Raw genomic sequence first — 16,223 nt, forward strand, 5'->3', positions numbered from 1 at the left:
GTGCTGATTACAAGTTTGCTATAAAAGAGTAAACATTTAAAAAGGTTTGAATGATTTTCCCCAATCACAGCTCAAATGAAAACATCTTAAGGCTCTATTATCATTACTGTTACTATTTTGTGTAACTTGGTTATTCTCCATTGAGCAAGAATTTTTAAATGGAAACGTTCTTTTTCTAGTTAAGTTTCTAGAAAGTTAAGAAACAAGTATCAACCCACGAAATCGTAAGTTGTTTTCATCCTGTCTTTATTACCTTAAATTTATTTAATCTGTAAGTGTTTCTCTCACAAACTACAAGTGATCTTCAGACTTTCAGTAATAAGGTGTGCATCCTACAGATCTGAGTTAATTTTTAAATGATTAAGACAGTGAAGGGATCATACGGCACAAAATTATAGCAGCAAACTTTCTTAAAAATAAGTAAATCACATGTATATTTAGATTTGGGAAGTCTATATTTTGAAGCAGCCAAAAGCTATCAAGACACTGTGTTATTCTCAACACGCAATATATACTTAAAACATATTTCTTATGATTAAATGTTAAAACAGTAATCTATAAAATAAAGCAATAATACAACGTGCCATAAAAGTGCTCCCTGCTGGAAAATTGTATATCTTTTTAATTGCACATTCTAAGTGATGGAGAACATGTCCTCACTACATGTGCACTTGCTCTCTCCTCACACGTGTATATTTCTGCAGTGCGGGTCTTCTGTCCATATTCTGTCTCCTCACAATAAAGAAAAACACCAGCTGAGTTGCCAGCAGGTTGATACAGACTATGTTCTCAGGTCTCATGAGTTTCTTCAATTACGTATCTGTTTATACATTTACGTTAGAAGTCTTATCATGGTGTTTAAGCCTCAAAGATGGGCAATGCTAAACCTCTCAAATGGGAAACCTTCCAACGTACGAATAAAAGCCTGAAGTTTCATCGGAGTACTGTTAATGTGTGTATCGAACAATTATCTGAGGAAATAAATGTTGTTCATTTGTGACAATTTATTGTATTATTGTAAAGCAAATGGAAGAACAGTAAGAAAATTAGTGGTTTAACCTCTGAATCAGCTTTGAAAATTCTGCATCTTTCTCAAGTTGCTTTGAGAATTTCAAGGAACAACTGCCCTGTCTTAATAAGTACTTTATTTTTAAAGTGATACCAGGCACATATTTCAAGCAAGGAATCCAAACACAGCAAGCTGATATGTGTGCTTAATGTGGTTTAATTATTATATATGCTACATACTAGACATTTACGAAGCTACTCCTTTTTCACAAAAAGACGTTTGCTCTGTAACGAGCAAGACATAGCGTTTTAAACATCAACTGACTTCACTAAGTGACACCATAATTATCTGGATTTTTTACTGCATTAAGGTTTTATCAAGAGGCAAATTATAAAGGGAATTGTTGTGGATTTATTCCAAAAAATAACCTGGGGGCTGTTTAGTGGGCTGGCCTGAAATCAGTATCATCTTTTCTATTTTCTGGGTATTTAGGCTGTACAAGGAGAATCGATTTTCTGAGTGATCGCCCTGAGACCTTGTAGGGAGTCTCACTTATCAAAGGAAGATTCAATTATGTTCCCATACTGTACTTATGAAAGAAGAGAAGTGAGAGAATGTATTCACGGAAACTCGTCAGGGGAAGTTACAAGAACCCCCGGTTACCTGGATTTGTGCACCTAGAGAATTCAGAGCGCCCGTCATTTCTCACCAGGTTGTGCAACAGGAATTTATGCTGTGGGATCATTTTTTTTTTTTCAACGTTTATTTTATTTTTGGGACAGAGAGAGACAGAGCATGAACGGGCGAGGGGCAGAGAGAGAGGGAGACACAGAATCGGAAACAGGCTCCAGGCTCTGAGCCATCAGCCCAGAGCCCGACGTGGGGCTCGAACTCCCGGACCGCGAGATCGTGACCTGGCTGAAGTCGGACGCTTAACCGACTGCGCCACCCAGGCGCCCCAAGGGATCATTTTTATATTTAGGCGTATTTATATAGACTCCCGATGATCCCTGAGTTTATTATACAATCAGAGTAAGTTTGTCATTACAGTTTTGAGGGAAGATAATTACACATATGGTATCTCAAACACCCACGGTGCTGAGAGAAATGAAAGAATCAAACCACATATATGCAGCCCCAGAAGGCTGTGTTTAGCGTTTCAGATTCCAGGCTGCTTGCTTTGCAACAGAGGCGAGGTCTGCATGAGTGGCTGGACTGGAAGACCCCAAGACCCCAGCTAATCCTGACATCCTGTGTGATACTGTGGGGAATGATGACACTGAATTGGCCAGACCTTGAGGGCTTCTTGTTTCCACCGTGTATTCTCAGAAAAGACTACAATAGTAAAAATGGCATTAATGCAAAATGCCACCAAAAGTAAAGAGTCACAGCAAGCTAATAGAACACACGGCATGAAGGTTAATTATGTTCAGTAACAAAGCAATGGTAACGTGAACAAAAAGAACGTTAGCTTCTTCTTTTGATGTGAACCCTGGATCCTTGCTGTGCCAAAAAATCAAAAGCTTACTCTGCAAAAATGATCTCGCCCACTGTTTATAAAACGCAAAACCCTAGCATTATCTCCCTGACAACCAACCGTCCCAAGCTGGTTGGGAGGACATAGAATCTGTGCCTTGCTGGCTGGGTCTCACCTTACGCTTGTTCTCAAGGTCAGCACGACCAAGGCTGATCTCTGATGACTCACCAGGACATCAACAACTACAGGAGTTTGTGAACTTAACATTTTGAGTCAAAAGGCCATCCCTGTCCACAAAGAGTGGAAAACAGCCCTAAGTAATTCACAATTTTCTACAGGAAAATTACAATGCAAGATTCCGCCCCCCCCCAAACTGTTACAAAATCCTCCTCATCCCCAAGAGCCGCTCCCTTTCCGGTTAAAGGTGTGAAGGGAGGCCACGCACTTCTCAGCCCCCCGTTCTCCACCATGTCCACCCCCACGCGGCTGCCTTTTCGCCACCTTTCCGGAAGCCTTCCCGGCCCGACCCCCTCTCCGCATCCTGCATTTGTTCCCCAGACATTATTCACTCCTCCCGAGTTGTGCGGACTTGTCTGGTGTTTTTTCAACCTGCTGACTTAGCGTGGGTATGTGCGTGTGTGTGTCCACCTACGCCCCCCTTTCAAAGACCGCGGGGTCCTCTACGAACACAGTTGTCCCTTCACATTATCCCCGGAACTCAGCTTATGCTTTGCACACACTGGGCATTTACTCCACGTTCCGATATGAATGAACAGGTGTGTGGAAAGATAATGACAGTCAGAGCAACGGGTGAGAGGCCATCCTTTCTCCGAGACAAACGAGGCCACAACAAAACACTTCTGTAGGCTGATGCAATCTGGAACAAACGGTGCAGGTGTTCCGAGAGAACTTGCAATAAAGAGGCGGGGAGGGACAAGGCCGACGATGCAGACTACCTTGTGGTTGGTAAGGACACACACCTGGGAGGCAGGAGTGCCTCACTGAAATACAGACACAAAGAGTGGCATTCGAGGACTTCTCCACGGCCACCGTTGGCCCTGGAGGTCCTGTCTACCCTGACCCAGCGAGCCTCCGCTCAGGTGCCTATGGGAGGGAACGGGCCCTCTGTCGGACAGGAAGCCAGAGACGCCCCCAGAGAGGCATTCATGACGCGTTTGACTCCAGAACCGATGTCAGGTTGGTTTCCTCGGAGGCGCATCTCGCGCATACACTGGAGGAAAGGGCCTATTTCTAAAATTTTTTTTTCAACGTTTTTATTTATTTTTGGGACAGAGAGACACAGAGCACGAACAGGGGAGGGGCAGAGAGAGAGGGAGACACAGAATCGGAAACAGGCCCCAGGCTCCGAGCCGTCGGCCCAGAGCCCGACGCGGGGCTCGAACTCACGGACCGCGAGATCGTGACCTGGCTGAAGTCGGACGCTTAACTGACTGCGCCACCCAGGCGCCCCAAAGGGCCTATTTCTAACCAGGCCTCCATTTGAGAGCCTCCGTGTCACCCACGCATTCTGTTGTTTTCCACTCCCCGCATCTGATGGGTAGACACGTGCCGTCCATTCTAGTCAGGGAACACTCTTGTTCCCCACAGAGCGGGCTGGAGCCTTCCTCGTATTTGTTCCTTCGACCCACAGTCCCTTGTCTGCACCAGCGAGAACCCTTTACCTGGCTCTCTCCCCACCTGTCCCCATGAAGCGTTAGAGACCTCTTCCTTAAGTCAATTAAATGAAATACACACACACATACACACACACACACACACACACACACACACACACACACCTGCTTCAAATCTTCCCCACTTCCTTTCTCTTTTTTCTCTCTCTTTCCCGCCCTTCCTTTTTTATATTTTTGGAGGAAGGACTCTTCCTTCTTGATAATATTGCCATTCCTTGGACTCACATGTGACTCTATAAACCAGATTCAGTCATCGTCTTTCCAGCCTCACACCCTGCCACTCGAAACCACGTACAAATTTCTCCTATTACGTTGGATGGCTCACGTCCCTGGACAGAAAGCAGGCCGTGTCATGAATTCTGGCTTTTTTAATTCTTTTCGTCCGGAGTGACTCTCACCATTTTTCCCACGGAAAATGTGCATCTGTCAGGACCTGCCTGGTCTCCTCTGGAGCTCAACGTGTCTCAGCAGAAGCCCTTGCCTCCAGTACTGCGATTTCCCCGTTCACCATCGAGCCCCCCCGAGAGCGTGAGGTCATGGAGCTCAGGCACCGAGTCTGACCCCCACCCCACCCCGAGCTCAGGCACTGAGTCTGACCCCTGTCTTTTGCCCCAGGCACACAGGGAGATGCTGGCCGTGGAGGCGACCCGCACTCCCTGCCTGCAGAGTGACGAAGAGCACACAGACTATAGCTCTCAGAGGGCCCCGATGAAACCCTTCCCTGCTATTCGGGAAGAGCTCATCATTCCCAGAGGACGGATGGGCAGGGCTGGAAGGGCTGGCCTGGGAACCACGCGGCGGGACCGGAGAGACCTGGCTTCTGGGGGAGCGGGCGTTCCAAGTTCCAAGCAGCACCACACAAACGGGGTCTGGAACACACACGTGCCCTCGAGGTTCCGTGGGGCTGGTGAGCAGCTGGGCCTCCCTGACAAGCGAATGAACGAGAGCCGGGGCACCAGGGGAGGACACCGGTGAGCCCGCCACGCGGCCGATCCCCTGCGCTGACCCGGGGCCCATGCCATGCTGGTCACCGTGTACTGTGTGCGGAGGGACCTGTCGGAGGCGACCTTCTCCCTCCAGGTCAGCCCTGACTTCGAGCTGCACGACTTCCGCGTCCTGTGCGAGCTGGAGTCGGGGGTCCCCGCCAACGAGATCCAGGTCATCCACATGGAGCAGGTCCTGGCCGACGACCACAGCTCGCTGGGCTCCTACGGCCTCCACGACGGTGACGTGGTGGTGCTGCTGCAGAAGGAGAACACGGGGTCCCGGACGCCGGGCCGCACGGCCAGCCTGCCCCATGTGGAGCTGGCCGGGCCAGCGGAGCCGGGCACGTCGGGCGGCCGCCAGCAGCACCCCCCGCAGCACCTGCAGCGCCGGGTGCAGCCCCGCGGCCTCAGCTCCGGGGAGAAGAGGGTGTCCGCACAGAGCCTGGACAGCCCTGTGCTGATTCGAAGCATGCTGCTGTCCAGCCCCCACGACCTGTCGCTGCTGAAGGAGCGCAACCCCCGCCTGGCCGAGGCCCTGCTCAGTGGGAACCTCGAGACGTTTTCGCGCGTCCTGACGGAGCAGCAGAGGGAGAGGGCCCTGCGGGAGCAGGAGAGGCTTCGTCTCTATTCCGCGGACCCGTTCGACTTGGAAGCTCAGGCCAGAATCGAAGAAGAGATCCGGCAGCAGAACATCGAGGAGAACATGAACATAGCGATGGAGGAGGCCCCGGAGAGTTTCGGGCAAGTGGCCATGCTCTACATCAACTGCAAAGTCAACGGGCACCCTCTGAAGGCCTTGGTGGACTCGGGGGCCCAGATGACCATCATGAGCCAGGCTTGTGCCAAGAGGTGCAGTATCATCCGGCTGGTGGACCGGCGCTGGGCTGGCACTGCCAAGGGGGTGGGCACACAGAGGATCATGGGCCGGGTCCATCTGGCTCAGATTCAGATCGAAGGGGATTTCCTTCAGTGCTCGTTCTCTATCCTCGAGGACCAGCCCATGGACATGCTTCTCGGGCTGGACGTGCTCAGGAGACATCAGTGTTCCATCGACTTGAAGAAAAACGTGCTGGTGATCGGCACCACGGGCACGCAGACTTCCTTCCTTCCCGAGGGGGAGTTACCCCTGTGTGCCAAGCTGGTGAGCGGTGCTGGGCAAGAAGAGTCTTCAGACAAGGAAGCAGTGGACACTATTAAGCGTTCGGTCAAGGATTTAGGACGGAAAAAGCACTGAAATGGGTTATAAATATGCCACCACCTTGAGGGAGCCTCAGGTCCCGGGAAATTCTAAAATATGAGCTCACTGGCCATGTAATCATTAAAAACATCAGTAACAACCAAACCTGGCCTCGGCACTACCTTCTGAGATCCATCACCGTGTAAGTCATGATTGCTTGATCTCGGCCCCTCATCCATTCCCTTATCCCAACGTCACTGAGCCTCAGCCCAGGAAGGCTCTGGAGGTTCCACGTGATTTCCAGAGAATCCATCAAAGAAAATCAATCTCCTCCTTTAGAGACACTGTCCTATCAGATCACGGGGTGGCTTGTCTAAACCACATGCTGTTTGCTCATTCCCTAGAAAGAGCCATCGCTACAGACCCCACAGAACATCTGTAACAAAACGATTTTCAATCAGCACTAACAACTATTTACATTAAGAGAAATAGGTCTATTTTCACAGATGTTGTTTTCTTTGGGAAAAGTCTTAGAAATGGTGAGCCAGTTACACTCTGAAGTTGATTAATACTTACAAATGTCTGTTTTGGACAGTAGAAAGGCAGATTTCCTCATATTCTACATCTTCCCTTCCAGCGGACTCCCCTGGAATCATGCTCACTGCACTCTGCCCCTAAAGGCTGTTTTGCCACATTTGAGAAAATGGAATTTTCTCCTAGGAAGTCTAAAATAATGCCCCCTTTCCCTTGCATTCAAAGAAACCCTGGTCATAAAATGAAGGCCAGCAAGTAGATTTTTTAAATTTAATTACATGGTGCAACTTGGAAGGCTAGTGGTTGTGCTGTGGGGCCAGTGGGAGGTAGGAGCAGGCAGTGGACCACATCCCTTAATACTCATTTCAACTAAATCATCTAACAAAAAAAAACCCCAAAACCCTCTGTTTTAGGGGTGCCTGGGTGGCTCAGTCGTTTGAGCTTCTATTTTTGGTTCAGGTCATGATCTCATAGTTCACGAGTTTGAATCCCCACATCGGGCCTGCTGCTGTGCGCCTGTCAGCGCGGAGCCCATTTTGGATCCTCTGTGCCCCTCTCTCTGCTCTTTCCCCACTTACACTCTGCCAAAAATAAATATATATTAAAAAAAAAAGAACAGTAGATTCTAAGTCAAGAAATACATGTTCTGATTCTAGCTCAATGGTACTTAGGCATATCGGTTCACATCTGACACAACTCAGATTTCTCATCAATAAATCACTTTGGAGCAGAGAGCCATTGTCAGGTGCCCGGGCTTCATTATGATCTACGGCATTCTTTACGTTAAATTAAAATTTCCCAACAAAATCTAAAGCCACTGAAAGCATTTCCCAAAAGTTACAGGAAAACAAAACGCTCCCTGTCATCACCATATGCCTTTCTTGGTTGGCTGCTTGGTGACACCAACCATCTTATTTCTTTTTTAATTTTTTTTTTTCAACGTTTATTTATTTTGGGGACAGAGAGAGACAGAGCATGAACGGGGGAGGGGCAGAGAGAGAGGGAGACACAGAATCGGAAACAGGCTCCAGGCTCCGAGCCATCAGCCCAGAGCCCGACGCGGGGCTCAAACTCACGGACCGCGAGATCGTGACCTGGCTGAAGTCGGACGCTTAACCCACTGCGCCACCCAGGCGCCCCTCAACCATCTTATTTCTAAAGAGTCACCTCTTCCTTCCAGACACCTGTTCACCGCCTGTTTTCTTAATAGATGTTCCCATGCTCAGATGCCCCAACCTTGTCTGCATTCGCGCCAACGGCAGCATCCACTGAACTGCTAAAAACGAGCAATGGACAGACCTCTTCTCTACTTTTGCTCCTAAGTACTCAGCAAACATAACTAACAAAAGGAAGAAATTCAGAGTAAAGTCAGGGATAATCAATTAAATGCCTGTGATGAAAACTGACTGAATAAATACAATGAATCCTTCACTGATAAAAATATGCATGTTCCAGGGCGCCTGGGGAGCTCAGTCAGTTGAGCGTCCAACTTTGGCTCAGGTCACGATCTCACGGTTTGTGAGTTCGAGCCCCGCGTCGGGTTTGCTGCTGTCAGTGAGGAGCCTGCTTGGCATCCTCTGTCCCCCTCTCCCTCGGCCCCTCCACCGCTCACACACATACTCTCTCTCTCACTCTCTCTCTCTAAAATAAACATTAAAAAAAAATAAGCACATTGCTCAGCAGTTTCTACAGGGTTCTGTTTTCAGGTCCGAGTGTCCTGAGTGCACGTCATGCTCGACATAAAAGTTTGGTATTTGGCCTATCAGGATGTCTCACCCATAAAAACCAACCTGAAAAACATCAGATCTTTAAACTAAAAGGTAGTTTGCACGATATCACATCCCAACATACCCACCTTGCCTTCTTGGAGGAACATCCCTTCTAAAGTAGCTACAGTGACTCAGGACCAGTCTCAAGGATAATTCTGTTTCTGATTTTGAACTGAACTCTACTATTCCATAACTTCCAATAAATAGGTCTTCAAGTTTCCTTCTTCCAAGAACATATGTAATTAATGTGATTTCTCTGGCATGAAATAATCCTTTGAATACATGAAACCAATGTCACTTAAGTTTTAACTTAGTTCTTTTAGCTGTTTCTCACAGCCTAAGTTTGGACCCATGTAAAAATTTCTGTCATGTTCCTCTGGACATATTCTAGCTTCTAAAAATATTACTTGAGTAAATGGGTTGATAAATTAAAAATACTTTTATTGAGCTAAAAAGCAATGATCTCCAAGAAAAAATCAATAGGCAGAGTGGGTGAATTAAGCAGCGTCCTTCCTGATTAATTTTCAACATCACTGTCTTTCAAATCAGATAGGATTTTAATAAATAGTTTCGTGGATCGAAATCCTGACTCAGTCCTGTGTGCACTTGAATAGATCGTTGTCGATTAAATTTTAAATGGATTAGTTTTAGGAAAAGGTTACATCTTTTGCACGTCTATCAAGTAAATTAGATGCTATGCAATGTGCCTTCATGTATGACTGCCTTTAATCCTCAAAATAGTCACCAACCGCATTTTACAGATGAGACATTCAAGGCTCAGAATAATGAAACATTCAGATATCCAAAGCTTAGTGTTCTTTAAACTCTTTCTTGACGACAATCTACATTTTTTTTAATGTTTATTTTTAAGAGAAAGATAGCGGGGGAGGGGCAGAGAGAGAAGGAGACACAGAATCCGAAGCAGGCTCAGGCTGAGAGCTGTCAGCACGGACCCCAGGCGGGCTCGAACTCGTGAACCACAAGATCATGACCAAGTTGAAGTCAGACGCTTTGCCTCCCAGGTGCCCTGACAATCTCCATTTTAGATTGCGACTCAGTTTCACATCACACGCACACACACGTGCACACTCACACACGTAAGTCTATTTTTGCGAAACAAAAAAATTCTCGAAATAATATGAAATGTTTTACCCTTTCCCAGGCTATTACTTCGAAAAACTATATTTTATTACTTAAAAAATACCTTTAGACATGTCCCACTAATTATCTCACCAAGGTATCCTGACCCACAATGTGAAAAAACTGACCTGCCGGCCTGCTGAGTTCAGGTCTTTCTGATTTCAACCTCCTTGATGCGACACATTTGAGTCCTAGCTACCAGTAAAAATTGTCACAAAATGTCACCAACTCGGATTCTTGCTACTGGACGTGAGTAAGCCTTGTAAGGAAGACGGAGAGTCTCATCTTGAATTTGCATATGACTGGTGACCTGGGCTCCCCCCCTGCTTAAAGGAATGCTTGCCAAATGCGGATAAATGACCCCGCTGCTCTGCAAACAAAACCAAAACAAAATCTATGGAAATTAAACACCACCGGCAGAAAGGACAACAGAGGAGCAGTGGACAGAAGAGGGTCAACAATTATTTACTGAACACCCACGAAATAAGCACTGAGCCACACTCTCACAAACGTGGACATGTGCGAGTTATTTCCAGACCTCAAGGGGAGCACAGCCTGGCAGAGCCAGGGGAAAGACGTGATCAAGTGAGGACAGAAAGGGTGGACGTGTAATGTGTTGGTGCAAATGAAGGAATGAATCTTATTACGGGGGGTATTTTTAAAAGAAAAAACAAGCCACTGAGTGCACTCTCAATATGTCTAAAATGACCGACACTGATTCTGGACAACAAACACCCTCTCGTCCTACAGTTCAGGCTGCTAACATACGACTTCTACAGCGTCTGCTGTTGGGAATTATCGACTACGGGGAATGTACTACCTGGAAAACGAACAAATCTTCATTTTCCTTCTTCCGGTTAGAAATCAGGATAAAGCACGCCACTTGAGGAAGCTGACCTAACCCTGTTTAAGATGACAAGCCATTTAAAGAAATCCATTAATCCCTTGGTTTCACCTAACGTCCATGTAAATGCCCGTTTTACCTAAAAGGAAATCACTATCGTCGATAAGCATGCATTTCAAGAAGGCAGTAATGCATTCTGCTGCAGTTAAACCAGAAGACTGATGACTGAGGTTTGGAGAGCACACGGCCTCCATTTTTTTCCTAAAGCACCAGGTCGTAAAATTTCTCTTGTTCCTAGGGGAAAACCCACTCCCCAAAAGAAAAAGAAACGGGTGTCTGCATGTATGAATTCCTCTTCACTGCAGGCATTAAATGTTGCCCTTTAAAAAAAAATGTTTATTTTTCAGAGAGAGAGAGAGAGAATGCATGTGAGGGGGAAGGGGCAGTGGGGGGGGGGGTACAGAGGATCCGAAGCAGGCTCTGTGCTGTCAGTGCAGAGCCCAATGCAGGACTTGAACTCCCAAACCCTGAGATCCCGACCCGAGCCAAAATCAGGAGTCAGAGGTTCAGCCCACTGAGCCACCCAGGTGCCCCTAAATGCTGCCTTTCTAGGAGAACAAGGCACTTTGTACAGAGGATCATTGCTGACATCCAACATTCCATAAGGAAACATTTGAGGGGCACCTGGGTGGCTCAGTCGGTTGAGCGTCCGACTTCGGCTCAGGTCACGATCTCGCGGTCCGTGAGTTCGAGCCCCGCGTCGGGCTCTGGGCTGATGGCTCAGAGCCTGGAGCCTGCTTCCGATTCTGTGTCTCCCTCTCTCTCTGCCCCTCCCCCGTTCATGCTGTGTCTCTCTCTGTCTCGAAAATAAATAAACGTTAAAAAAAAAATTAAAAAAAAAAGAAACATTTGAGGGAGTGGTTGGACAGTGATCTGGGACTCACCGCTGGGGAAGACGCTGTTAAAGCACTAACATTCAGAGTGGTTCTTGGAGACTGACAAGAGCCTGGAAAACCGAAGAAGAGCAACAAAGGTAAAGAAAGGGTAAACAAGGACGAGGGGAGGGGGGAAAACCCTAAAGGTCTGTTGTGCTTTTAAAACTACTTCTCCCAGGGTTTAAGTGCTGTTTTATAAGGTGGGTGGGGATTGGGCTGAGACTAAGTATTGGCTGTTAGGTGCACACTACTTTATTCGTCACTGGCCAGGTATTTAAAGTGAAAAACGTCTTCACTTCGGAGCCTGAGTCCAACTTGCTTTTGTGCCCCGGCTTGTTTGCACGTCTGGCTTCACCCGTCAGAATCAGACTTTCTAAAGAGTCCGAATCAGAGGAGCGGGGTCTGCAGTCCCGCTGTGGCTTTTGGTGCAGGGTCCGTGTGACGGGCTGTGGAGCTGGGCACACCTGTGGCGGCTTCCTCTATTATTACCCAAAGGACTCTTTTCTGATGGTGGCTCCCCTCCCCCTCCCCCTCTCTCTGCCCCTTCCCGCCCCTCCCCCACTTCTCTTTTTGAGGAAAGACTTGTATCAAGCCAGCTTTTCTACTTCTAATCAGTAAGGCTTATTTTAAGAACACCATCAGAAAAATCATAAGGTAATCTCCTCCTGTGTGAACGTCCATACGAGGCCACACAGGCTGTGCTCCAGAGGAGAGCAAAATGTCTATTTTCTACTGGCAACTGATATATGGATGCTGGGACCAAATAAAGTAGACACTGAGGACCAACAAAGGCATTTTCCAGGTAATGTAATCACTTAATGCCATCAAATTCTCATGCTACAACATCAGTCCCTATTCTAAAATCTTACTCTACTAGCCCTCTGTTGCAAGGACCTTGAGATGAAGAGGAAAATTCATTTAAATTTTTTTAACGTTTATTTATTATTGAGAGACAAAGAGACACAGAGCGTGAGCAGGGGAGGGGTAGAGAGAGGGGGAGACATAGAATCCGAGGCAGGCTCCAGGCTCTGAGCTGTCGGCACAGAGCCCGACGCGGCGCTTGAACTCACAAACTGTGAGATCATGACCTGAGCCTAAGTCGGTCGCTTAACAGACTGAGCCACCCAGGCGCCCCCATTTACAATTACATTAATTCGCATATTCTCCCTTCAAACCCATGTCAAGTCTAGAGATTCAGTGAGTCTGTCAGTCGGAAAGTATCAATGTCTTGCATGCATCAACATCACAAAAAATTCAATATATTTTTTCAAGAGTCCAGTCACTGTCCTGTGTCATGCAGAAGACACAAGGAAATGTGATAGTCTGAGCCTTTAAAAGTTACAAGTCAGACGAGCTGGAAAAAAATGCCAAGTCAATGATTCAAAAAAAAATATTCCATTCGGTGCTGACTCGTGACATATAGAACATCAGTGCAGGGGATGGTCTCCCGCGCCCGATCTGAGCTGCTGACCGCAACATGGCAGAATCTCTGGGAGAAAATTTTATCGAGCAGCTACTGTGTGTCAGCCACTATCCCGGTGCTGGATGTGCAACAGTTTTTGGTGCTCGACCGGCACTTGGAGCTGTAGCCAGGCAAACAGGAGAATCTGTCCCCTCCTCAAAGATGAGTCATTCAGTGGTGAGGTGACCCAGCTAACCAAAGCAGTTCTCAGGGCGAACTTCAAGGTGAAGTCTGCGGTCTGCTCTTGCCTTGACCCGCGGTGGGTGGCGCCGTGCCCAAATTCCTTCCTGGTGTGGGCTTAGTCTCCCAGCACAGTTTGACAGCTGTCAACAGATACTGGGCTCACAGGACCACGAACAACAGCAATTCGGGCAGAAGAAGTTAACTCCTAGAGATGAGTCAGCGGAATGGAACACTGTCACATACTTAACCTCCAGGGAATAAGAAGTGGGCTTCTCCGGGCCAACCAGATGGCAATTCTACAAATGTTTGGGGACTGTGAAAACCTGGAATGGGGCCCAAGTTACTAACGGAAATCTAGCAGGTGTTGGGATTTTCCGAAGCGACAATGATCTTGTTCGTAATGTTATCTTTGGTATTCGGTATTTTGTACAAGGCAAAAAGTACCTGCTTAACAGATACAGATTATATGAATGAATAAATGGACAAAGTCCCACATTTATTAATAAGGTGATGCAGAGAAAGTGTGACTTTTTATTTTTTATATAAAATATCTTAGGTATGACTAAATTATATATAGTCAGATTACCTTTGTTTTTTTAAAAAAAATTTTAACGTTTTATTATGTATTTTTGAGAAAGAGAGAAAGTACGAGCAGGGGAGGGGCAGAAAGTGAGGGAGACACAGAATCCGAAGCAGGCTCCAGGCTCTGAACTGTCAGCACAGAGCCCGACGTGGGGCGTGAACCCACAAACTGGGGGATCGTGACCTGAGCCGAAGTTGGAGCTTAACCGACTGAGCCACCCAGGCGCCTCTAGACGGATTATCCTTGTGTAATTAGAATAAATATGTTCTGAGTTAACAACATGGTTGATATTCACATGTACAGATTTAAATGTAAGTGATCCAAGAAGTAAATCCTTAGGGTGCTTTTAATCTGGGTAAGTTGCCAACTGTTGCATTCCAAGGACAATCTACCTAGTTGGCTTGTGTGGCCGAATCCCACCTTTGTGAAAACCAACAGTCTAACCTCATGGCAACACCCTGCATTTCAGGGAAACCAGAACATCTGGTCACCCTACAAGGGTTGGAACCGGATTTTCAATGTAAAGCATGAGAAAGAGCATACTGTGGGCACCTCCAAACAGGATGCAGATTTAATGGGCCTGAATAATCAATGACCTATGTTACCAGCATATGTCCAAATATACCTTGAAAGGAGAATGTCCTAGTCTATTTGTGGAGGAGAACTAACCCTATTTAAACTGACTCATCAAATACTTCTGGACAGGAAAATGAATCATTTAATTTTTTTTTTATTTTTTTAACATTTACTTAGTTTAGAGAGAGAGAGAGAGAGACACAATGCAAGTGGGGGAGGGGCAGAGAGAGGGAGACACAGAATCCGAAGCAGGCTCCAGTCTCCGAGATGTCAGCACAGAGCCCGACATGGGGCTCGAACTCACGAGCTGTGAGATCATGACCTGAGCCAAAGTCGAATGCTTAACCTACTGAGCTACCCAGGCACCCCGAAAATGAATCCTTTTAAATATCATAAGAAAACCACATCTTAAGTACTAAAATACTTTAATGAAAGAACCCTAAATATTTTTTCAAGAAAACCCACAATACAACTGAAGGTGAGGAAGCTGCTTTAATTGTCAGGACCCCTTAGAAGTGGTTTATGTTTACGCCATTATAAAAATGAAATCAATGGAAATGGATGTCAGAAAATAGGAGCAAAATAAATATTTCAAATAATTATGAACTTGGATTATCCTGAAAAAGCCCCGATAAGACAAAATTATACCATTTTTCACCCCGAGAGTAAGATTAGTGGTGGAATGAATTTAAGGCTCAAAGTAAATCCCAGGTTGGGCATTTTCAGGGACTGTCTGAACAGAGGAGCAGAAACGACGAAAAGGAACATAAATAATGATGTTGCCTCCACATTTATTTTAAGTCACCACGTAACTGGCAGAAAGACAAGATGCACTGAACAGAACATAAGGTAGGACTGCACGGTGGGAAACCAGCAGATTTTGGACAAAAAGTTGTGCTTACGGACAGCAGATGATGTCCAGAAGCAGCAGCTTGGCCCAGGATGTGATTGAGGGGTGGGAGAAACACAGGGGGACCCCCGATCCGGCAGAAAGTTGTAGAGAGTTGGGGGCTGGGCGGAAGGAGAGGGAGATACCACCGGCCGATCACACTGCCACAGAAGCAGAGGCGTGAGAAGGTTCCAAGGAAAAGAGGTCAGCCACTGAGGCTCAGTGTGCCAAACAACGCAAAGAAAAGCCAAATGGCAAAGCGGGACCTTTCCCTCTGTCACCGCAAGGACAACAGAGCCTGTGACAGGAGTGGCTTTCACAGACCTGAGCGGTGTGGGGGGGAGCAGATGACTTCCGTAGAGCACCAGCAACATGTGGACAAGGACCTTGTCTTATCCGAGAGGCCCACTCTTCACTCCCTGTTTAATCACTCCTCTTCCGACCCACCTCCTCAAAAGTTTAGAGCGAAACGCTGTTAAGAAAAATGTTATATAAATATCCCGGAGCCAGGGCTACAAGCTGTATTCTACCAGGAACAACTGCATGAAGTGAGAGCAACAGATGGGCAGTTGGGGTAAAACAGAAACAGAGATCTCTGTTCAAGCCCTGCCACCTGCTATCCCTTGGCGTCCGAAGCCAGAAATGACGGAAAACAATCCCGCTGATTGGAGATAAGCCGTGGGAGTTTACATATGGCAAGGTCTCCACTGTCAAAGCCTCATTATGTAATGACTCTTCAGTGCCCGGTCTCAAGTTCTCTTCATGGACACGAGGCACAACAACACCGCGTGCTTTCTCTAGGTGTTCAGTAAGTTTCACGAGAAATGCAAAAACCTTTCCGGGCACCCAGCTCTTCACCAGGATTCAAGCTCCACTGCTTGTGAAAAACTCATGCCGCAGAATTTCCAAAAGAACAACGAGAATATACTGTTAGTTGCTTGATTTTTACACATTTCGATGTAGAG

The 16,223-nt window shown here is 46.8% G+C and overlaps 2 protein-coding genes across 5 annotated transcripts in view; one reads left to right on the plus strand and one right to left on the minus strand.

The window, feature by feature from the left end:
- The window catches only part of PDGFD (platelet derived growth factor D), a 225,880-nt gene that overhangs the window by 103,677 nt on the left and 105,980 nt on the right, over positions 1-16,223 (minus strand). The gene's annotated exons all lie outside the window — the stretch shown is intronic.
- DDI1 (DNA damage inducible 1 homolog 1) lies at positions 5,201-6,400 on the plus strand. The gene has a single exon (XM_047070559.1). It carries the CDS (start codon positions 5,201-5,203, stop codon positions 6,398-6,400), a length of 1,200 nt encoding a protein of 399 aa, XP_046926515.1.

Source organism: Lynx rufus, unplaced genomic scaffold (assembly GCF_022079265.1).
Source record: "Lynx rufus isolate CCGP_SWC_20201006 ecotype Redwood Valley unplaced genomic scaffold, mLynRuf1.p SCAF_9, whole genome shotgun sequence".
Lineage (NCBI taxonomy): Eukaryota > Metazoa > Chordata > Mammalia > Carnivora > Felidae > Lynx > Lynx rufus.

Coding starts and splice junctions, on each gene's coding strand:
- DDI1 (XM_047070559.1), top strand. CDS start 5,201: ATGCTGGTCACCGTGTACTGTGTGCGGAGGGACCTGTCGGAGGCGACC.